Here is a 23,427-nt window from a genome sequence, read left to right as displayed (position 1 = left end):
CATGAGATCAGGGCCCTTGCTGCGTCATGGGCCCTCCTCAATGGGTCCCCCTTTCAGGAGGTCATGTCCGCAGCTTTCTGGCGCGGACAGACTACCTTCACGGATTTTTATCTCCGGTCCTTGGCCTCTCATTCTGATGGATTGTATTCCCTTGGACCGGTGGTGGTTGCACAGTCTGTGGCTGTTCCTCCACAGTAATTCAGTGATTTTAAATAGTATGCTATCAGGCACCACGGTGGTACACCTGCTCGTTTCACGGGGAGGTTTTCCATTTTTTAATTACTTTCGGGGCTTTATTAGGGGGGTTCCTTGAACCTTTTCCCTACCTTGAGCATGTCTCGAGTTTGTTCCGTCAGCCTGGTCTGCCTGGATTCGAAGCCTCCACTACGGTAAGACGAATTCGCATACTAAAGTTATGGTAATTATTACTGAAATGAAATTGAGGTTTTTGAAGTAAAACCAATTTTCATGATGTAATACTTACCATAACTTTATGGAGTCCCACCCTGTATTCCTCCCCTTGCCTCCTCATCCTGGCTGCCTTTAGGCTCCATAAAAGGGGGTTTGAGGAAGGGAGATCACTCCGTGGCTCTGTCATCGAGATAGAGGTTACGTCACGGTAGGGAGGTAGGGATATTTGAATCTTTTGTTTTTGGGCTACAAAGATGGGTGTAGGTATTGTATATGCATACTAAAGTTATGGTAAGTATTACATCATGAAAATTGGTTTTACTTCAAAAACCTCAAGTTAAAGAAAAGTGTACCATAAGTCCAGGACAGTTCAAATGGGAATCAATATCGGGATGGCAGGGGTTGATTTCATTAAGTCTAGTCTATGTATTAAATGACAAACATCAATCGAATATCTGGGATCTTAGTGGGCAACAGATGTCCGATCTGGTGCCAATAAATACTCCCTTCTGGACGGCGTGATGTCTTCTCCCGCACTTCCTACGCAACTAATACAATCCTATATTCAGTACACATATATATATACATACATATGAATGGACACTAATCTAGATACCGTTGAATACATTATAAAGATGATGAACTTGAAGAAACAATAAATATGGGTGTATATGTATGTGTATATGTATATATATGTGACTGTCAGCACAAACATCACAAATATAAAAATCTCAAAAATAGAACAAACACTAAAATATCTCTAAGAATAGGTGTCGATCGCAACAAGCTCAGGATAAATTGAATCGTCTTTATAAGGTATGTCTACCAGTTTCGCCCGAACAGTGGGCTTCTTCGATCCTGGATCGATAAAATATCTCTATGAGCAGTAAAACAGAAAAAAAATTGAAAGGCAGATCCATATTGGGTAATCATAGGTTTTAAAAATTACACTTCAAGCGTTTAAAAAACCCCATCAATCTTACACTGCTGTTCTGTGATGCCCAGTCTAGGTAAAGCTACTTAGTATAGAGATATAAGTTTTTGAAGTGCATTTGCATAAGGAAAGAGCCTGTGCTGCAGGTAATAGATTTACTATCTGAATACATTATAAGTTTACCATATTTGGAACTTCAAAACATGCTGCAAAAATCCTTCACCCTCCTTCAAGCTCTCCCTGTTTCCGCCTGAAGCCGTAATTATCTGGTTCTTACCTGGAATTCAACCTACACCCGTTCATGGGGTTTTATCTTCTATATCATCTTATTTCCTTTGAAAAGATTTTAAAATGTATAAATTTAGTTTCTAGGTCCAGATTGTCCTAAATTCATATAAGAATTTTCATTGTTATTTAAATTTAAAAATGAAAAAAGCAAAATTTTGATTCAATCAATGAAATTAACATACAAATAGAAAACATGATTTGTATACATGTAAGTGTTTTTGTTTCATGGTACATTGAGCATGAAATTCATTTTTGTAATAAATTAATAAAATTGGAATGGGTATATTGATCGATACTTGCATTATTTATGTACATATCTTCAATCACAGTTTGTAACAGGGATTTTGATTGGTTTATGCATGAACCTTAAGGATATTTTCTGTAACCAAAATATGGAATGAAGCATGGTTTCTGGGTTCTTTGGAATGGTTTTCATGGTTTTCCTATCATTTTACGTGGCGTTTGGGCATTTTTGAATGACAGATGACCAATGCAATCTTGCATGGGTATAAAATGTGGTTTCTTGTTTTCAGATTCTTCCCGTAAACTGAAGGATGTGCTGGAAGAATTCAATGGAGACGGTGTACTGTCCAAGTACAACTCCGAAGGGGTGAGTTATAGTTTTCATACACAGATGCATTATCATTTCCCACATGGTTTTCCATACTTGCCAACTCTCCCTATTTTGGAGGGAGAGTCACAATTTTGGACCTTAAGTTAAATGGAGTATTTTCAACTAGTGAATTAGCTTAACTATTCCTATTTAGCTCATCTAAAAGAACAGCCCAAAAGATGTCTTATTTAAGTGTTTTTTCCATAAAGTGTATGTGTGTGTACACATTTTATTTGTGTTTTTTATTTTGTGAACACATAATCTCCCCATGGAAATTTAAAAAAAAATGGCAAGTATGGTTTTCTAAAAACCCTATTATAGTGTATTTTTGGGATAATGAAAAGTCAAGAATGATAATTTATACATAATATCGTAATCAATCAATAGTCCCCCAATGATACAACCAGAAGTGCTGTCAGTTTTCACTCCATTCATACCTGCCAGCCTGTGCATCACTTTGTTGGGGGTACATTTCAAATATTCTGTCACCTACGTAAACTGTATGCAGGTCCTTGCTGGGATGGCAAAATGTAATGACCTACGATCAGTTATCGTGTCTTACTTCATACAGAGTAATGGCCCTTCGTACTCTCATGATACTATAAGGTTTCTCCAGAGTTGGACGACTGTCCATTAATGTTACATATTATATTGCACTGACAGCAGGTTGGATGATGCAACCTTTTTAAGCATGTTTCTGATATCAATTTTTCTATTGTTTCAACCAGCTACAGATATTACTTGTTCATTGGAAAAGTTCATCATTATATAAAAAAAAAAAAAAAAAAAAAAAACATCAGCCTAGTGCATAGGAGATATTTTTTGAGGTGCATATGTGACATTTTTTTTTGTGTATTTTCAGCCAATCGGGTATGAGGGTTTCAGTCTGTTCATGGAGACGTACCTCGATGCAGAAGTGCCGGAGGAACTATGCAAACATCTGTTTCTGTCATTTATGAAGAAACCGTCGCCACAGACAGGCACTGTGGGTAAGGAATTCCACGTTAAGGACGTTGCTGCGGTTACCGCATCCCAAACCTTGTGTGCCCCCATCAATACCCATATCGGCCCCGAATTCCTTTTGGAACGGGCCGAAAAACATCACGGATTTGCCGAAAAACTTCACGGACTTACCGAGAAGCTACAACTTCACAGCCTAACAGGGCACAATCGTCATGATAGCGGGGAGTTGGGGCGGCGTAGCGGAGCAGGTATAGGTGTACTAAACCAAGCCATGCGTGTTGTTGTCCTGTGGTGGTGGTGATGGCTAGGTGGTGCTATTGTCAGTGTTTGTCAGTCGTAGCGAGAATCTGTTAGCGTAGAACTTCTATCTATCTCTATAAACATATATGTACCTTGTAATTGCGATGCATCTGTGTTTATATTGTCAATACATGACTGTTACAAAAATTGTGTATTATTTTTTCTACAAAAAAAAGTGTAAATATATGTTTTTCATATTTTCATATTTTATGTATTTTTTGCTTAAACTGATACTTTGTTTTTGTAAAATGTCCCTAATCATTAAAAATGCAACTTTGGTCATTTCAAACCTAGAGAGACATGTAAATCTTAGATAAATTATTCGTACAAAGATTTAAACTACAGTAACCATGTTTATATCACTTAAATGCTCTGCAAAACAAATACGCTAAACATTTAAATCTCAAATCTATTCCTAAAAGCATTTCTCAGACTTCCGGGTGTGTTTGATATTATTTAGTTTGTCTCAGAAAAAAGAAAACATAAAAAAGCATAATACTTACTTTATCTTTATACGAGTAAGAAAACAAATTGACAAGTATTGTACACAGTGACATAAAAAAAAAATCATGATGTCAAGATTTTTTTCTCTCAAATTGACGTGTTTGCAAATGACTAGGAAAACTCGAGATCTCTGTAAGCTTCAATACATTTTCACTGGCTATAAATCTGTCAAAGACAAGATGACCGCTTATCTATTCATAAATAATCCCGTACGAGACAAGTACAAAACGATAAAATGCTTTGATTGACATTCACTAAAGCTTCGTCATCAGCTAGATAAAAAAATAATGAAAAAAAGATACTTCCGCCTTAATTTCTGTCAGTCATGAATGAATCATCATTAATGCCGAAAGAGAGAGAAGTCATTTAAAAAAAAAAAAAAATATTGTGGTCAGTGATTTGTTTTACAGCAAAAACAGGCTGCTGTCCCTAGCAAGAAGACTTTTATGTTCCTAAAATAAAGAAAACATTAGGAATATTTTTCAGATTTTGAATCAAAATATTGCAAAATTTTCCCAATTCATGTAGGTACAGATGAAAGACTTAACATTATATTTAGGATTAAGAGAAATTAACAGAACTCTGCCTAAAATAAACGTAAGTGCATTTTAATTATTCAAAATGAAAAATCATAACAATAATAAGTTATAAAGGTGGAAGATGAAGTTAGGGTTAGATATGGAAATGTATTAAGAACTGTTAAGTTTTCAATCTTAAGGAACGAAGTTGATTTTACTTGAGCTTTAAGGTGTAGCTTGTAGATTGATTATTTAAATCAAGAGGTGAAATCTAAAGGTAGGATGATCAGGTGAAAAAAAAAAATGAAATTTGTAACTTGGAAGGTCCCATCACGATGCAAATATTTGAAAAAACGTCTCGTCCAATACAGCATGATAATTATTGTACAACTGCCATTATCTGTCAGGCTAATTTTCATGGGGTTTCGAGTTTGACTTCAAGGTTATTTTAATCTTGTATATATATCAAGGAGGTAAACGTCAACCAAATATCACCTGTGTGTTATTGTTCCCAGATATAGTGGTAAGGGAAATCCAATGTTCATATATCCAATCAGATCAGGAAATTTCCTGGAAATTCCAGATTTGTATTCAAACTATTGCCAAAGTCGGACAAAGAAAATCACATGTTTAATATATATATAAACCTTTATTGTGGTCAATAAAATGACTAACAGACCTGACAGAATTTGTTTTGCTCTTGTTTCACTCCGAGGAAATATTCTCTTCTTCAATCTGATAAATAATTTTGTAACAAGTATAAAAATAATTTTATAAGACTGTTTGAGGTGTTGAAAAATGTATTATTTGTGTTTCAGCCTCTCATATTGTGTAACTCTTGGCTGTGCGTCATATTTCTAAATGTTACAGGCTTTCTGTGATTTGCATGGGTATGTACCTATCCTTGTGCCATTTCTCCCGACTCGATCATCAGATCATCACTATAAAGTGGAATTTCCTCACCAATAATGATTTTTTTCCCCACCTTTCTGTTAAAAATTCCACACAGTCATCGAAATAGCACATACATTATTGGAAATTACTTAGGTCAAATTATTTTTAATCCCACACCTTCACTTTGACATTCTGTCTTCATTCTTTGACATGCATCCTTCACATTCAACCTTCTTTTCAGTCTTTCACATCAATGCCCTTGAAATCTTGCATCATTTGTATTTATCTTTCACATCCTGCGTTATTTCTGTCATTCACATCACTGTTTATTTCGGTACTTCAGATATATGACTTCACAAACAGATGTGTTCAGACAATGATTTTATTGATAAATTATGGATGATTTCTGTGAGTTTAGATCAAAGTTAAAGGGAGATATAGGTCAATCAGTGTTTTGGTCAAAGGTAACGCTTTACAAAAATACATTTTAAAGGGAAGGAACCTGAAAAAAAAGTAGCATAACAGTTGTCAGTGATCGTATAAACGTTTTGTATATTTGACAGAGTGTTAACTCATTCATCCCTGAAATTTCATAATGAACTATTCCAACCTTTGAATTGGATGATTTCAAATGTATCTTCAGGGGTGAATGAGTTAAGTATTTAGTTTCAGTTGTGCTTTGTGCATGTTACCTCCATTCATACCTGAAATTTCATAGTGAACTATTCCAACCTTTGAATTGGAAGAGTTCAAATGTGTCTTCAGGGGTGAATGAGTTAACCCATTCTTTTTAACTAGGGGTCATAATATAACACTTAATGGAAATGACAACGACCATAAGAAATGTTTTGCTTCGGCTATGTTTGAATTCACCTTAAATTCATCATTACCATAGCAGTTGCTTCCACTGGGGTTTTCATAATCTATTCAAATCAAAAGATCTTTACATACAAATTTTTAAAGATAAAATAAGTTACTAGATTTTTTTTTGAGTAGATGAAATGTACGTTTCTTAAAGGACCATTTAAATCACAAGTTGTTTTTCTTTCTTTTGCATTTTTGACTGAATGTTTGTGCATGTTTTAGAAAGTTTTATTGATTTGTTAGGAACAGATCTATTTCATCACAAGATTTATTTATGATTTCATTTTGATGATTTTTGTTTTAGTTGGCATTGAATGCATCAGGTATTGTCTGCATGTATTCTCCCTGTCAAAAAAAGAGATTTATGATGACGTAAGTGTCAGATGTTTGTGGAGAGTTTAAAAATAAGATGTACTTGTTTTTATTTTTTGTTCAGTCTCCAAGCTCACCTAGCAGGACTTGTGTTTTTGATTTATTAATGCACTGGCATAAAATGTCTGTCGGACATAAATATTTCTTCAGTCAGTTTTGTATCATAACGTCAGCTGAAGGATGACCATTAAGATTTTTAGGTCACCTGAGCTTTGCTCAAGTGACCTATTCCAATCACTTTTCGTCCATCGTCATCCGTCGTCCGTCGTGCGTAAACTTTCACATTATCAACTTCTTCTCAAGAACCAGCGGATGGAATTTTTTCAAACTTGGTCAGAATCATCCTTGGTATATGGGGCTACCAAATTGTAAAATTGGGATTCCTACCCCAACCCTAGGGGCCAGGGCGGGGCCCAAAAGGGAAAATTAACCAATATTTCAAAAAGTGAAGTTTACTATAGTTTATATAGGGAAACAACACTTTTGGGTATATATTTTATCCATTTTCAGCAGAAAATTACTCAAACTTAGTTAGAATCATCTTTGGTTAATGAGAGTATTACTTCGGAAAATTGGGATTCCTGCCCCATCCCCAGGGGCTAGGACAGGGCCCCAAAGGGAACATTTACCAATATTTTCAAATTCTTATCCTTTGATGACATGACAAGTGTTGTTTTTCACTTAGTTTACATGCTGATTTCCACATCACATCTAAACAATAAAAAAAAGCTACCAGTACCTATGATATAACTCATGTGACCGCTAAGGCCCTTGGGCCTCTTGTTTTGTTACAAATGCTCATTCAGGTATGATGTTTAAACAGGATGGGCATTTTCGCGGAAACATTTGTAAGAAATTGAGGACACAGATTTCATCATCCTCGAGATCCATGGGATTCATTCTTGATAAATATATCTTCTCTGCACCCTGGAATATGTCATGACAAAATCAAAGGCTCTTTGCGGGACACATTGCGGACGATACAAGAAGACTTTACTGATGTCTTTCTAATCACAGCAGTATAATGGTAAAATCTACAGACTTTAAAGCTACATGTACAAATGGAGTTGCTCGGTATCTTGATAGAACATGTTGTTATTCCTGAAACCAATCAAAAAAAGCCTACCACGAGCCTTCCATTTGATTGACATATTCAAGGGGTACAGAACCATTACGATTTCGAGGATGAAGTTCTCAATGTGTGATAGAACATCCCAGGTGAGTGGGGGCAAAAAAGGGGACATTTTGTGTTTAAATATGTTAACTTTAATTGTTAATAAAAACTTTTTACCTTACTGTAAAACCTTTTAAAACAATTTCGGGTAGAACTTTAATTTTGTTACCACTCAAAAAGCTCTGTTATCATTAAAAATCATAAAAGGACTAATGTGAATCAATTTGGATTTGTTTTCTTTATGTAAGAAAAATATTTAATATAAAGAAATATTTCAAAATTAATTAGTTTAAAGAAACACTCACTGTAGTGTTTGAGGTAATGCATTTAATATTGAAGAAGAGTGTTTTTATTGTGTGAATTATAGTAATTGTATGTGATACAGTGAGATAATTTTCTTTGTGTTGTTACTGGTATCATGTTAGCCCAAATTTAAAGTAAGTTTATCCTTTGGGCATGGATGGTACTTTGGTCGTGTGAAATATATAATGATTATGATTGATAGAAAAGATACGTTTCAACTGTGGTGGCATCTGCTTAGTGATTTTATCGACATAAGGAACATATAATTAAGATAGATTATTAGTTAATATTTATATCTTACATTGCAAATTTTTTTTATGCTTTATTAGGAAGCTTGCTTGGAGATTGTCAAGAGCTTATTTTATGTATGAAAATATCAGTAATTGCTTCATGAATTTTCTGTCCCAATTATTTATTTTACACCTGATATGTTCTCTTTATTTTATTTTGTGAAATGTAACTGTTTTTGTCAGATATGTTCATAACTATTTAACTTGTTACAATACAGCATTAATCTGTTGCAAAAAGCTGTTTCCCTTATAAAACCATCTATAGTCTTACTGAATTACAGGCAGTGAAACCTCACCAGCTGAGATTCCAGTAACAAGCAAAATGCACTTTTATTTTCAACATTGTATTTAATTGACATATTCAAAAATATAGTCTAATTAATCTTAAGAACATTTTTTATTTGTTAATGATTTGTCCTTAAGGAATTACATTCAGCCAACAACCACTGTTGGTGTTTATATTTACATTAAAACCTTGGTATAAAATGCACCATATTGCGTTATCCCCTTTGCTTGTAACCACGAAAATATTTCATGACCCTTTTCCTTTTTCTTATCGATTCCCTGGTATATCTACCTAACTATATTGCCAGATTCTTCTATAATGCCAAAAATTAACAGATTACATGATGCCCCCCTGGCTTGTTAAATCGTAAAGGTCTTGAACTATATCGCCAAACACCTCTATAACACCACAAATGAATTGCCGTGGACAACCCCATGTCTGTTAAACTACAAACATATTGAAGAGCCCGATTTCAGTTTTCTTGATATGTATCGTTCACTGTATAAACTCCTTTACAATGTCACAAGTTTGCTGAACACATGGTGGCAGTAAACAAGGTTTTACTGTTAATGTTATACACTGTACCTATAAATGTTTTTTTTATTGCAAATTATGTTTAGATAACGTTCTACTGTTTTCATGTTTGAGTGCAGTCTTTGTTTAGATTTCTAGTCAGTCCGTTAAAACATGCAGATTTCAATGTACAAATGTACGTACAGTGTATTTGACGAAGTAGTGTGTGTTTGTGTGTTGAGAGAGAGTGTACTAACTTTTACATGGTAAGTATAGGTTTACCTGCTCGGCTGGGGGAAAAAAGATGTATTTAGGGGTGAAGTATTTTCCATTCCATTCAATTTGATTCGGTTTGAATTCTAATGTTTACATGTGATTTTCTTCACATTGTTGTGATTAAAACAATTATATATGATGCGTGACACAGGTAAATCAGTACTCTTTTTTTTTTAAATTGTGCAGATATGTTGGCTGAAACATCCCAGGCCTATATCTGCTTTCATACCTGATGAAAGGCCTGAATTTGTTTCTTTTGTACATGATGCAGGGCCTGTATTTGCTATTGCACATGATAGAGGGCCTGTATCTGTTTCTTGTATCTGTACATAATGAAGGGCCTGAATATGCTATTGTGCATGATGTAGGACCTATATGTTTGTTTCTTGTGTACATGATGAAGGGCCTTTATCTGTTTCTTGTGTACATGATGATGGGCCTGCATCTGCTTTATACATGAAGCAGGGCTTGTGTCTGTTTCTTTTGTACGTAGTACAGGGCCTCTATCTGCTTTTGTAAATGATGCAGGGCCTGTATCTGTTATCGGGAGGGGAGTATGGCACCCTGGTAAAATACTAGCTGCTTCCTGCCAATGCAGCTAGGGAGAATCTCTCTTTTGCTCATTTGGTAGAGTCTAGTAAACCAGAGGTCTGCAGGGTTTACCTCCCAGCAGAGGCATTGAAAAAATAAATACCTCTGTTACATAGGTACCCATGTAGGGACCTGGGAAACATTGACATGTAACTACTCAGCGATACTTTCACAAGAATCGCTATGACTCCTGGAAAAACTCTGGAAGAGTTCTGTCCTTGAGGGAGAGTAATATATTACCCTAATAAAACACTAGCCGCTTTCTATTGACTTGGCTAGGGAAAATTTCTCTTTAACTCACTCAGTTGAGTGCAAGATTAGTTAACCAGAGGTCCTGAGCTTGACTCCAGAGACACTGTGTTCAATCCCTGGCTGAGGCATTGAAAAAACAATGACCTCTGTTACACTTGTGTAGATGATAAAAGGCCTGTGTTTGTTGACTGTCTATATGACACGAGTCTTGTCTAGTATATTTCAAAAGTTAACATGTATTTAATATAAACCGGTTTCTGTTAAAAAAAGACAAATGAAACTTTCAGTGGCCATGATGAAGGACTTATATAGGAAAAGTATACAATAACTGATCAGAGAAAATATCTTTATCATGCACACTGTGTTAATTTGGAGAAATTAGTATTTAAAGCGAAATGTAATGTATTCATTTTTTTTTTATTATTTTGTAATAAAATCCCAATCTATTTTTCTTTGTAGGGTCAGCGTCCACATCAACCCATCCTTCTGTTGCCGTGACGACGAACAGCGGAACAGAGAAGCCCCTCGGGGAATCTGACCCCGCCCCCGAGGGCATCAACCATTCACGCTCATCCTCAAAGAAATCCAACCACAGTGTTCAGACACAACACAATGGTACACTAAATGTTTCAGCTTCGTGTCTTTGGAAATTAACCCCTCGATATTATAATTTATGTACCCTTCATCTTACATAAATACATCAATTTTGTTCTAACAAATTTACAATACTTGGACAGTCAGCTCAGAAATGGAAAAATATTAAAAACATATTTAAAAAGTTGCGACGTTGACATTACAAGGTTTTCTTTAAAAAAAATATTCTGTGCTTGGTTTTACCAGTGTTCATCTAGTTTTTGTTCAACTTGTTTAACTGAGTTTGAATTCACAACATTACACGGAAAATTGTTCCATAAATCAAATCTCTGTGTAAACATGAATTTTCTAATATTTAATCTTGAATGGGATTACAGCCACCATACTTACGTTCAACATATTTCAAAGCCCTCTTTTCCCTTTGTGATTTAAATGTTTCCCGTGATAAAATTTTGAGGATATTTAATGAACGAAAACATATTAGTATATATTTCACGAATATGGTAATATACTGATATATTGCATGATTGTAAAGAACGAGTGAAAATTTCGGTATTTCATGCTGCAAGCGCGAATTATTTATAGTATCAAGGAGCAATCCATTTAATTTTTAGCTCACCAGGCCCGAAGGGCCAAGTGAGCTTATGCCATGGTGCAGTGTCCGTCGTCCGTCCGTCCGTCATCCTGCGTCCGGCGTCAATATTTTACTTTAAACAACTTCTTCTTAATAACCAAAAGGCCTAGGGTGATGATATTTGGCCAGAAGCAAACTAGGATGAAGGGCTACCAAGTTTGTTCAAATAAATGACCTTCACCTATTTTCAAGGTCACAGGGGTCAAATATGTTAAAAACTTTAAACGACTTCTTCTGAATAACCAAAATGCCCAGAGTGATGATTTTTAGCAAGTAACATGCTGGGAAAAAGGGCTACCAAGTTTGTTCAAATGAATGACCTTCGTCCATTTTCAAGGTCACAGGGGTCAATTGTCTTAAAGTATCTTTATACAGCTTCTTCTGACTAACTAAGAGGCCTAGGCTAATGATATTTGGCCAGTAGCATGCTGTCATGAAGGGCTACCAAGTTTGTTTAAATGAATGACCTTTACTTATATTCAAGGTCACAGGGGTCAAATATGCTTAACACCTTAAAACATCTTCTTCTCAATAACCTAAAGGCCTAGGATGATGCTTTTTGGCCAGTAGCATGCTGTCATGAAGGGCTACCAAGTTTGTTCGAATGAATGACCTTGACTTATATTCAAGGTCACATGACTCAAATATGTTTAAAACCTTTAAACAACTTCTTTTGAATAACCAAGAGGCTTAGGATAATGATATTTGGCCAGTAGCATGCTGGGAAGAAGGTATACCAAGTTTGTTCAAATGAATGACCTTGACTTATATTCAAGGTCACAGGGGTCAAATATGTTAAAAACCTTAAAACAACTTCTTCTGAATAACTAAGAGGCCTAGGGTTAAGGTATTTCGCCATTAGCATGCTGGGATAAAGGGCTACCTATTTTGTTCAACAGAATGACCTTGACATATATTCAAGGTCCCAGGGGTCAAATATGTTAAAAACCTTTAAACAACTTTTTTTTAATAACCAAGAGGCATAGGGTCACGATATTTGGCCAGTAGCATGCTGTGATTAAGGGCTACCAAGTTTGTTCAAATGAATGACCTTTACTTATTTTCAAGGTCACAGGGGTCAAATATGTTTAAAACCTTTAAACAACTTCTTTTGAAAAACTAAGAGGCATAGGGTTACGATATTTGGCCAGTAGCATGCTGTGATTTAGGGCTACCAAGTTTGTTCAAATGAATGACCTTTACTTATTTTCAAGGTCACAGGGGTCAAATATGTTTAAAACCTTTAAACAACTTCTTTTGAAAAACTAAGAGGCATAGGGTTACGATATTTGGCCAGTAGCATGCTGTGATTTAGGGCTACCAAGGTTGTTCAAATGAATGACCTTTACTTATTTTCAAGGTCACAGGGGTTAATTATTTTTAAAACCTTTAAACAACTTCTTCTCAATAACCGAAAGTCTTAGGATGATGATATTTGGCCAGTAGCATGCTGGGATAAAGGGCAACCAAGTTTATTCAAATGAATGACCTTTACATATATTCAAGGTCGCAGGGGCCGATGATATTTGGTTAATAACAGGCTGGGATGAAGGGCTACCAATTTTGTCAAAATGAATGACCTTCGCCCATATTCAAGGTCACAGTGGTCAATATATGTTTAAATCTTTAAATGACTTGTTCTGTATAACCAATAGGTCCAGGGTTATGATATTTTGCCAAAAGCATGCTGGGTTGGAAGACTTTAAACTCTGATCAACCTAATGTCCATGTTCGACATTCAAGGTTACAGGCGTCATATGTTTAAATCTTTTAATAGGCTCTTTTGAATCAAACACTGATATTCTTCCTGTAGCTGTATTTTAGTCCACTTTTAAGATTACAAGTGTGAGATTAATACCAGGTGAGCGATTCAGGCCCATTGGGCCTCTTGTTCTTTTTATTACACTTTAAAAGAGCATGCAAAGATGAAAATATTTCTGCAACAAATAAATTGAGGAATTAATAGTGTAATCTTGCAGGGGCACCATGTTCCAATGAAATTGCTCTTCACAACAAGATTGAGAGGTACGTACGAGCCCAGGTTGTTTAAGAGCTAGGTCACGTTTTTGTCCATTTGACAGGTCACTCGATGGACTCGATTGACCCGTGGGTGCGACAGTCTAACTCCAGCTTACTGCGGGCCAGTACTGCTGTGGAACTGAAGTCTGTACGTAACCGGTCAACAAGTGCTGACATCAAGTCTGGACACATCTACCTGAAGGACCTTGTCTGTTACCTGTCTCTACTGGAGGCGGGACGACCGGAGGACAAACTCGAGTGTAAGTATAGCCAGCCTGATCACCAGTGGGGATGATCAGGATAAAGTATGAAGAAGGAGCCATGAACATCTCGATGTAGCCAACCATATTTGATACTCAGCTGTTTAGAAACATGATCCGGGCCTTTATTTGTAAAACTATTCCCATGCTCAAGCATGAAATCTGTGCTCAAGGCAACCTTTTTGTAACTAGATTAAATCATATGTTACATGGTCAAAAAGTTAAATTGTTAACACTGAGAACAGTGTTCAGCTTAGTGTTTCCCAAAATTCTCCATATCATTGACAAAATTTGATTATTGTTTTTCTTTATTAATTTATCACAGAAACAAGATATTAGGCTTGAGAGCAGTATCTTAGTTTGAGCCCGAGACTGGTTCATGAGTTCGGGCCCAGGTAATACCGGTGGAGCCTGCATTTATGAATTGTATCACTAAATAAAATTTGATCAACACTCGTAACGTAAAAATAACTGCCAAAAGGCAATAAACAAGTATCATTTATCATTCAGTGTAATGTTATGTATATGTTATAGGATGAGGAATAGTGATAAAGATAGTGCCGTCGCTGGGGTTCGAACCCGCGACCCTTGGCTCTCCAGCCTGATGCTCTACCGTTGAGCTAAAGAGAAATTCCCTACAGCCGACGCTTGTAAGGCAACCTAATAAATCCACATCTTTTACATATACCTAGTTTATATTGCCGAGGGCCTATGACAGTTTATAAAGTTTGTTGTATCATAATTGAGTGGAACAGAAGCATTGTACATCAGCCGGTAGTAGAAGGGGAGGCTACTCCCAAACAAATAGTGAGGTAAAACATGTTGTGACATCAGAATTTACATAATTGGTCCAGATTCCCTGTCAGCAAAGGCAGATACTGAATGGGTTGTTTTATGAGGATGGAACATGCATGTATAGTGTATAGTATTTATGAAGCTAAGGTGATACTGTGTTAATATTATGATTGGTTATGTTACAGTCATGTTCCGTCTGTATGATGCTGATGGTAATGGCCTGCTGGACTCAAGTGTAAGTAGATATGAACAGGATTGTCTCCCCTTAACTGTACACAGTGATTTATAAGATTTACCTACTTGCAATTATTTTCTTTGTCATAACACAAACCCAAACATACATTGTAGGCCAAAAAATATTAATAATTAGTTTAAAAAAAGTAATGAGGCACGCAGGTATGTCATCTTTTTAAATGTGATCGTTATTTACTGTTCACACACTAAGCCCGAGTTCTGCAGACTTTGTATTAAACAATCAGATCAGCATCTGACCGATAATGTGCGTGTACATGGAAGAGTTATTTTCCTTCAATCAAGTGTGATGTTTACCTAGAACATCATGGGGATTCTAAACTTTAACCATCTGAGGCAACACTGTAGGACTTGTTACAATTCCCTAACCAATAGATTATGTCACATTCTTTAGAGACTTGTATTCACATACAAACCAAAAGTTAATGGTGTACCAATTTTGAAACGACTGAAAAATGATTCAATTCTTTAGCTTTATAGTGATACTCTGCCTTGTCGCTGTACATTTCATTTGTGTAACAGTCTTGTATTTTTTTTTTTTGCTGAATCGGGTTTAAATAAGTTCGAAATACGGCTGATAATGAAAACCATATATTGTGATACGTATTGTGTCGTTATTATGAATGGAATTTTCGCCTACCTGGTGATTCAGGGCATTTTAAAACTGATGTTATTTTGTAGGAGCTGGACGCCATTGTTAACCAGATGATGTCTGTGGCTGAATACCTTGGCTGGGACGTGTCCGAGCTCAAACCTGTAAGTATAAACATAGCCAGGAGATTGAGACTTCATTGTGACAGTATCCCTCCATTACCTGGGCTTAAATCTAAATCTTTCCAACTTTTTGTTAGATTTTTATGCAATTTGAATACGGAACAATTTTTAATACACTTAACCGTGATTGTTTTAAGTGGAAGAATATATAAGTCACTTGTCACTGACACAATATGAGGATTTTTTCCTCTAAGTAAATTGGTTAACCCTTTCACCACTGTAGACCATAATGGGCTCATCCATATCAATGCATGGTAGAGTCTACTAAAGTTACATAGGGGTGAAAGGGTTAAAGGTGACGACTCTAGCAAATATATCAAGTTAGATTTGTAACTGGATTCCTGACGGTTAGATTTCTAACCGTAATTCCTGACAGTAAGATTTCGAACCGTGATTCCTGCCATTGCTATCTTAATTTTCCCAAAAATTGAGTTTTTTGTCAAGACATCAGAAGTGTGTATTGTTTTGGTAGGGAAACAAAATGTAAGCTGTCTGGTAGTGTAATTGTTTTGTATCAGGCTTGACGCTTAGTTGATTTTCGTCCCCAGATTCTTCAGGACATGATGGTCGAGATAGACTACGACTCCGACGGTACAGTCACACTGGAGGAGTGGAAGAGAGGCGGGATGACCACGATACCGCTCCTGGTCCTTCTAGGTCTCGACTCGGTGAGTAGACCTGAACACTCTTCGTCCCACTAGGTCTCGACTCGGTGAGTAGACCCGAACACTCTACGTCCCACTAGGTCTCGACTCGCTGAGTAGACCCGAACACTCTTCGTCCCACTAGGTCTCGACTCGGTGAGTAGACCCGAACACTCTTCGTCCCACTAGGTCTCGACTCGCTGAGTAGACCCAAACACCTTTCGTCCCACTAGGTCTCGACTCGGTGAGTAGACCCGAACACTCTCCGTCCCACTAGGCCTTGACTTTGTGAACATCGTACAACAGCCCAAAAAATATGGCTCACTAATACACCTTGTTTACTAGTAACTGTAAAGAGTAGATATGCATGCTGGTAGATCTTTTACCCCAGAACATGAGAAGGATGGAGGCCTAGGTAGTTCTGGAGACACAATGCAAGCACTATAAGACCAACAGAGAAATTACTAAACTACGATAAAAGAATGAATTGCATGCATAGAATTCCTTCAATGTAGACATGAGTTTCACTGACAGATATTATACACAAGAGATTTCCTTTTGAGTTCAATTAATCAGATGCTCAGGTATTTCTTTAAGCATGTCAAAAAAACCAGAACACATGTCACCTCACCATATATTTGATTTGGGAGTTTAAATCAAAACATCATGTTCCTGAAATATAATTAGGATACCTTTATTATTTTTTTCATTTACCCCTGAAGACACATTTGAACTCTTCCAATTCAAAGGTTGGAATAGCTCATTATGAAATTTCAGGGGTGAATGAGTTAAAACTTAGCATTTTGTGTATTTGTACTTATATTTTTCAACACAAATGCTTTGTACAATTCAAAATTTAATATGGATAGAATTGCTTCCCTTCCTTTTGATCCTTATACTGTTATTTTTATTTTTTATTTTTTTTTATGGCAGAATTTAGAATTTTGATGCTTTCATCGTTGTCCGTCGTTCATTAGTGACCACATATATGTTATATACAAGTTCATTGCAAATTGTTCAAATTCCATAAAAAAAAATCTGCATATTTTTGTCATGAAATTTTTGGGTTAAAGAGATTGTTGCTCGTTTATTATCAAAAATATGTAAAAACAATTAGAAAGTAAAAATTGTCAAGAATTGATTTCTTGAAATAAAATGCAAATGTAGAGGAAACAGATTTATTGTTTAGTCAATGAGCTGGTCGTTCTTGACAGATATTTTTTAACATCACTTTTAACTCATTCACCCCTGAAATTTCATAATGAACTATTCCAACTTTTGCATTGGAAGGGTTTAAATGTGTTTTCAGGGGTGAATGAGTTTAAACAAATGCAAATTTAAATGATAATTTCTTGCTTTATATATGATTCCGTTAATCTCACATTTTGTTTGTTTTATTACGACACTTTGTATAGTATGTGCCAGCTACCTCTACCAAAATCGGGATGAGTTCGTTAATAAAATACACATTGCATAATAGGACATTTTACAGATTGATACATGCGCTCCTTTTAAATTAATAAAACAAATTGCAGTAAGTTTGAGAGAACAGAGCAGCAGTTATTAGAAGACTTCAGATTTTTTTTTCGAGAAAAGGCAACTTAATCAATATAAATAATAATAACAATATTAATAATAACTAGAGGTTCTTATATACTGCTTTATCACAACCTAGTTCGTAGGTCATCTCAAAGCGGTTCACAAATTATTATCCGTGGTCAAACTAAGTAGATACATCATTTGGTCAGCAGTTAGTACAATGGTCATCAACATACTAAAGAGGGTGAAGTGAAGTGGACAGTAGCTGGACACTGCTATATAACCATCGCTTGACCACAGATTTTTGTTTTTGTGCACAGAATGTAAAAGATGATGGAAACCACACCTGGAGACTGAAGCATTTCAATAAGCCCGCCTACTGTAATCTCTGTCTCAACCTACTGGTGGGGCTGGGCAAGCAGGGATTATGTTGTACATGTAAGTGACATCCCCCACCTATTGTAATCTCTTGTCTCAACCTACTGGTGGGGCTGGGCAAGCACATATCCCCCCCTCCCTACTGTAATCTCTGTATCAACCTACTGGTGGCGCTGGGCAAGCAGGGATTATGTTGTACATGTAAGTGACATCCCCCACCTATTGTAATCTCTTGTCTCAACCTACTGGTGGGGCTGGGCAAGCAGGGATTATGTTGTACATGTAAGTGACATCCCCCCCCTATTGTAATCTCTTGTCTCAACCTACTGGGGGGGCTGGGCAAGCACATATCCCCCCCTCACTACTGTAATCTCTGTATCAACCTACTGGTCGCGCTGGGCAAGCAGGGATTATGTTGTACATTTAAGTGACATCCCCCACCTATTGTAATCTCTTGTCTCAACCTACTGGTGGGGCTGGGCAAGCACATATTCCCCCCTCCCTACTGTAATCTCTGTATCAACCTACTGGCGGCGCTGGGCAAGCAGGGATTATGTTGTACATGTAAGTGGCCCCCCCCCCCCTACTGTAATCTCTGTCTCAACCTACTGGTGGGGCTGGGCAAGCAGGGATTATGTTGTACATGTAAGTGACATCCCCCCTACTGTAATCTCTGTCTCAACCTACCGGTGGGGCTGGGCAAGCAGGGATGATGTTTATGAAAGTGACATAACCACCTACAGAAATATCAGTCATGACCTACGTGTGTTGCTGGGTGAACAGGAGATTGTCAGTGAAAGTACTTCATTTATGTACCTCATTTTATCGAGGTGATGACCGTCCTGTCCCATCCCGTCCTGACTGTCTTGTCACGTTGCATCTTGATGCATTGTCATGAATGTACTGACTTGTTTTTTTGACAGATCTTCATCAAAGTTTATTTATGCAAATGTCAAATATGAGAATTCCTCAGATGAATTGGTATTTTATGGTTCTAAGGTCACTGTTACAATTTATAGGTCAACCACAGAGCCAAAAGGGTATACTTATGTCCTACAGATGGATTTTTGTTTCAAAATGATTCAGCTTGTTAGCACCTTAACCCTCCCCACCCCACGCCATCCTTCACCCCCCGACCCCCATTCCCACCACCTGTACTACTGGAGGGGATAATGGATTTGTCCGTTGACACTTTCCTGGAGAGAAATCCCATTAACTCTGTCACCTAAATGTACTATTACTGAATTTTATGTACAAGTACCTCTTGGGATGGTGCAGTGCAGTATACTGAAATAGGGTCCCTGAACCCCACATTGCAACAGAGGAAATACGACCCTTTTTTCAACCATGTGTCACTTTGTCCATAACTGCCCATCCTTGATACTCGCGGGGTTTCATTCACTTTTGCTCTCTACACCCCTGGAATTTGTCATAGAAAATTTAAGGCAAGCGCCTAACAATTTGATTGGTCTCGGGTAAAAACATCCTGACCAATCACTAGGCTGATACCTGTCCTATTGAAGATTACATAGGAACGACACCTGACTTCAAAACCCATCAATTTTACCGTTACGTGATTGTGATATTCTTTGTACGTATATCAAAGGTTCAAACTAGTCTTCTTACTCTCATCCACAAGGCGGTGCACACTGAGCCTTAGGTTTGCTATGGCATATTCCAGGGGTGCAGAGAGCGTAAGTGAGCGTAACCCCTGGAGTATAGAGCAGGACAATTGCCAAAATAGGTACCGCTCTTATAGAGATGTGACTCATAGTTTATTTTTAGTACCCAAATCGGTCCTGAAGTGGGGGATTATGGATTGCTTGCAATAGTTTGCCATATTCAATGGGAATTGTTTTTGTTTCAGTTTGTAAATACACTGTACACGAGAGATGTGTTCATCGTGCACCCGCCTCCTGCATCACGACGTACGTCAAGTCGAAGAAAACCTCGCAGGTAAGACGTTCACCGAATCACGTCAGTCATGGCCTAATCTGTGTGACCTAATTATACAATGCCAACCCAAATCTGTGTTCTTCTTTCTATCAATCTGAACACTTTCAAACAATGACTATTCTGTCTCTCTATCTCTAAACTGTGTCACAAACCTTAAGAAGTATAAGTTTGATAAAGTAAAACAAATGTAACTCTGATGAATTTTTTCATAATAATGAAATTGTTGTAAAATATGATAATCTATTAAATTTTATAGATTGATATAAATTTGTTGTATTTCAAACTGTGCAAGAACACCTATTTTTACAGAAATGATAAACGTTTTCTTTACTCATTCACCCCTGAAATTTTACAATGAACTATACCAACCTTTGAATTGGAAGAGTTCAAATGTGTCTTCAGGGGTGACTGAGTTAATACGATATGTATTTTAAATTCTTTTATATGGAATCGTCAGAATCGACGATTACTGAGATGACATAAAGACTAGAGATTAAATTATGTAACAACTTGCTGTTCAATCTGCTTACGATGCGAATTTTATCTCAAGCATGAAGCTGCTTACTATATACCACTTGCCCGCCACTAGATTTCAGCTTTTACTGACCCTATAGACTTAGATTCACTGATGATGTTTAGAAAAGAAAACACTTTTATATGTGAATCACTTTTCTATTTTGGTTCCTCCCACACAAAGACGTCCGTAAAACTTGTGGCAATATTTGTGTGCTTAATTAATTCTATAAACACAAAACTCTATTTCTTAAACATGAACATGTTCTTCTTTCTCTGTAGGTATTTCAGGCTTGAACATTTTCTGTTCATTGTCAGAAATAGATATTTAAACTGATTTTCCGAATGAAATTTATGTCGACTGTAACACAGTAGACCAAACAATACTCGAAACTTTCATCCCAAATTTAATTTTAGTTTGGATAAAAATTAAAGATATTTTCTGGAAGATAAATACTGTGGGAATGTTATCCAATTTTGATTTATTCATTGACCATTTTTGTTTTTTTCTTTAAAGTTATAACATTGACCTTCATTTCACAAGTAATATATTCCTTACTTTATAATAAACAATTTTAAAACTGATTTTGCCAGACACGACCTTTTAAACAAAGGAAAAAAAATATTAAACCTATCTTAAACATTAAAACAGAATTGGTGATGGTAAAAACATCTAAAGGACATGCGGTTTTGTGTTTTAAAGTTATTGACGTTGGCTGTGTGATATTTTACTTTCATGAAATGCAGGGGGAGCCGGAGGTATGACGATTTAAACCTCGTAGATTTTTGTGTTGATGCCATTTTATCTACCTCTTTTGACAAGCATGTTGTTGTGGCTCACAGTATACACGTTAAAACAGCATACATGTATATAAATGTCACTAGTCCTAACTGTAGCCTCGAACCCAGATACAGAGTTAGTGGACCAGAGGGGCAGTTAAAATATACCATACTTAATGTTACCAGTTCTAACTTGGTAGTCTCAAACCCAGATACAGAGTTAGTGGTTCGGAGGGGCAGTTAAAATATACCATACCTATATATGTCACTAGTCCTGGCTGTAGCCTCGAACCCAGGTACAGAGTTTGTGGACCAGAGGGGCAGTTAAAATATACCATACTTAATGTTACTAGTTCTAACTTGGTAGTCTCAAACCCAGATACAGAGTTAGTGGTTCGGTGGGGTAGTTAAAATATACCATACCTAGCTATGTCACTAGTCCTAACTGTAGCCTCGAACCCAGATACAGAGGTAGTGGTCCGGAGGGGCAGTTAAAATATACCATACCTATGTCACTAGTCCTAACTGTAGCCTCAAACCCAGTTACAAAGCTAGTGACCCGGAAGGGCAGTTAAAATATACCATACTTATGTCACTAGTCCTGGCTGTAGCCTCGAACCCAGATACAGAGATAGTGGTCCGGAGGGGCATTTCAAATATACCATACTTAACGTTACTAGTCCTAACTCGGTAGCCTCGAACCCTGGAGATACAGAGTTAGTGGAATCTTAAGTGGGACTTAAGTCTTAACTAGTCACTAGTCCTGGCTGTAGCCTCGAACCCAGATACAGAGATAGTGGTCCGGAGGGGCATTTAAAATATACCATACTTAACGTTACTAGTCCTAACTCAGTAGCCTCGAACCCTGGAGATACAGAGTTAGTGGAATCTTAAGTGGGACTTAAGTCTTAACTGTAGCCTCGAACCCAAATACAGAATCAGTGGTACATTTAGTGGGACTTAAGTCTTAACTGTAACCTCGAACCCAAATACAGAATTAGTAGAATATTTAGTGGGACTTTAGGCTTAACTGTAGCCTCAAACCCAGATAAGGATTTGGTATAGTAGTTATATATGAGACCAAAAAGGCAGTTTAGATGAACCTTATGCAATTACAACTAGTCCTATAATTGTAGCCTCAAACCCATAGATTAAGTGGAATTGTTAATTGGACAGGAGGGGCAGTGTAGATACACCTATGTAGTATATAATCTAACATATCTCTAGATTAACTGAAGCCTCCAATTTATATAGATACATATAGTTAGTACAGTAATTAATGAAACCAGAGCAGCAGTCTAGATGTGTATATTGTAACATCACTATAGTCTTAACTTTAGCCTCTAATCCAGTTAAAGATTTAGTGTAGTAAGTGATGAGTCCAGAGGGACAATAAAGATGTACTTCACTTATATTAACATCTCTTGCTTTAACTGTAGCCTTGGACCCAAAAACAAGTTAGTGGAGTAATCAATTAGACCAGAAGGGTAGGGTAGTTACCTCACATAACGTCTGTAGACTTAACTGTAGCCTCAAACCCAAATGAGATGGAAGGGCAGAGCAGAGGTATAACCTGGGGCTACACCTTTAGTCTTAACTGTGGCCTCAAACCCAAAGGAGACGGAAGGGCAGAACAGAGGTATAACCTCGGGCTACACCTCTAGTCTTAACTATAGCCTCAAACCCAAAGGAGACGGAAGGGCAGAGCAGAGGTATAACCTGGGGCTACACCTCTAGTCTTAACTATAGCCTCTAACCCAGATACTGATTTAGTGGAGGAATTAAGGAGACTGGAGGGGCATTGTACATGTAGATATACCTCTAATAAGGTCACTGGTGTAACTGAAGCCTCAAACCCAGATTTAATGGAGTTGAGATGTATCTACGTCACTACATAGTCATAACTGTAGCCTCAAACCCATTTAGTTGAGTAATGGCAGGAG

At 36.9% G+C, this 23,427-nt stretch overlaps 1 protein-coding gene across 10 annotated transcripts in view; it reads left to right on the top strand.

Annotated features, from left to right (window-relative positions):
- Window positions 1-23,427, top strand: part of LOC110460777 (diacylglycerol kinase beta-like) — a 143,876-nt gene that overhangs the window by 87,311 nt on the left and 33,138 nt on the right. For 6 of the 10 annotated variants that reach the window (XM_021513900.1, XM_021513899.1, XM_021513903.1 and 3 more), the window contains 10 exons: window positions 2,167-2,243; window positions 3,109-3,457; window positions 10,806-10,961; window positions 13,656-13,853; window positions 14,834-14,883; window positions 15,582-15,656; window positions 16,223-16,342; window positions 18,178-18,295; window positions 20,103-20,191; window positions 21,452-21,463. In XM_021513900.1, the coding sequence (XP_021369575.1) occupies window positions 2,167-2,243; window positions 3,109-3,457; window positions 10,806-10,961; window positions 13,656-13,853; window positions 14,834-14,883; window positions 15,582-15,656; window positions 16,223-16,342; window positions 18,178-18,295; window positions 20,103-20,191; window positions 21,452-21,463 (1,244 nt within the window). Of the gene's footprint in view, window positions 1-2,166; window positions 2,244-3,108; window positions 3,458-10,805; window positions 10,962-13,655; window positions 13,854-14,833; window positions 14,884-15,581; window positions 15,657-16,222; window positions 16,343-18,177; window positions 18,296-18,846; window positions 18,881-20,102; window positions 20,192-21,451; window positions 21,464-23,427 lie in introns of all 10 variants that reach the window. The other 4 variants (XM_021513906.1, XM_021513907.1, XM_021513901.1 and 1 more) reach the window with 3 other exon arrangements.

The sequence above is a fragment of the Mizuhopecten yessoensis genome, unplaced genomic scaffold, assembly GCF_002113885.1.
Source record: "Mizuhopecten yessoensis strain PY_sf001 unplaced genomic scaffold, ASM211388v2 scaffold10479, whole genome shotgun sequence".
NCBI lineage: Eukaryota > Metazoa > Mollusca > Bivalvia > Pectinida > Pectinidae > Mizuhopecten > Mizuhopecten yessoensis.
The sequence above is the reverse complement of the archived record's forward strand: the minus strand, read 5'-3'. Positions and strand labels throughout refer to the sequence as shown.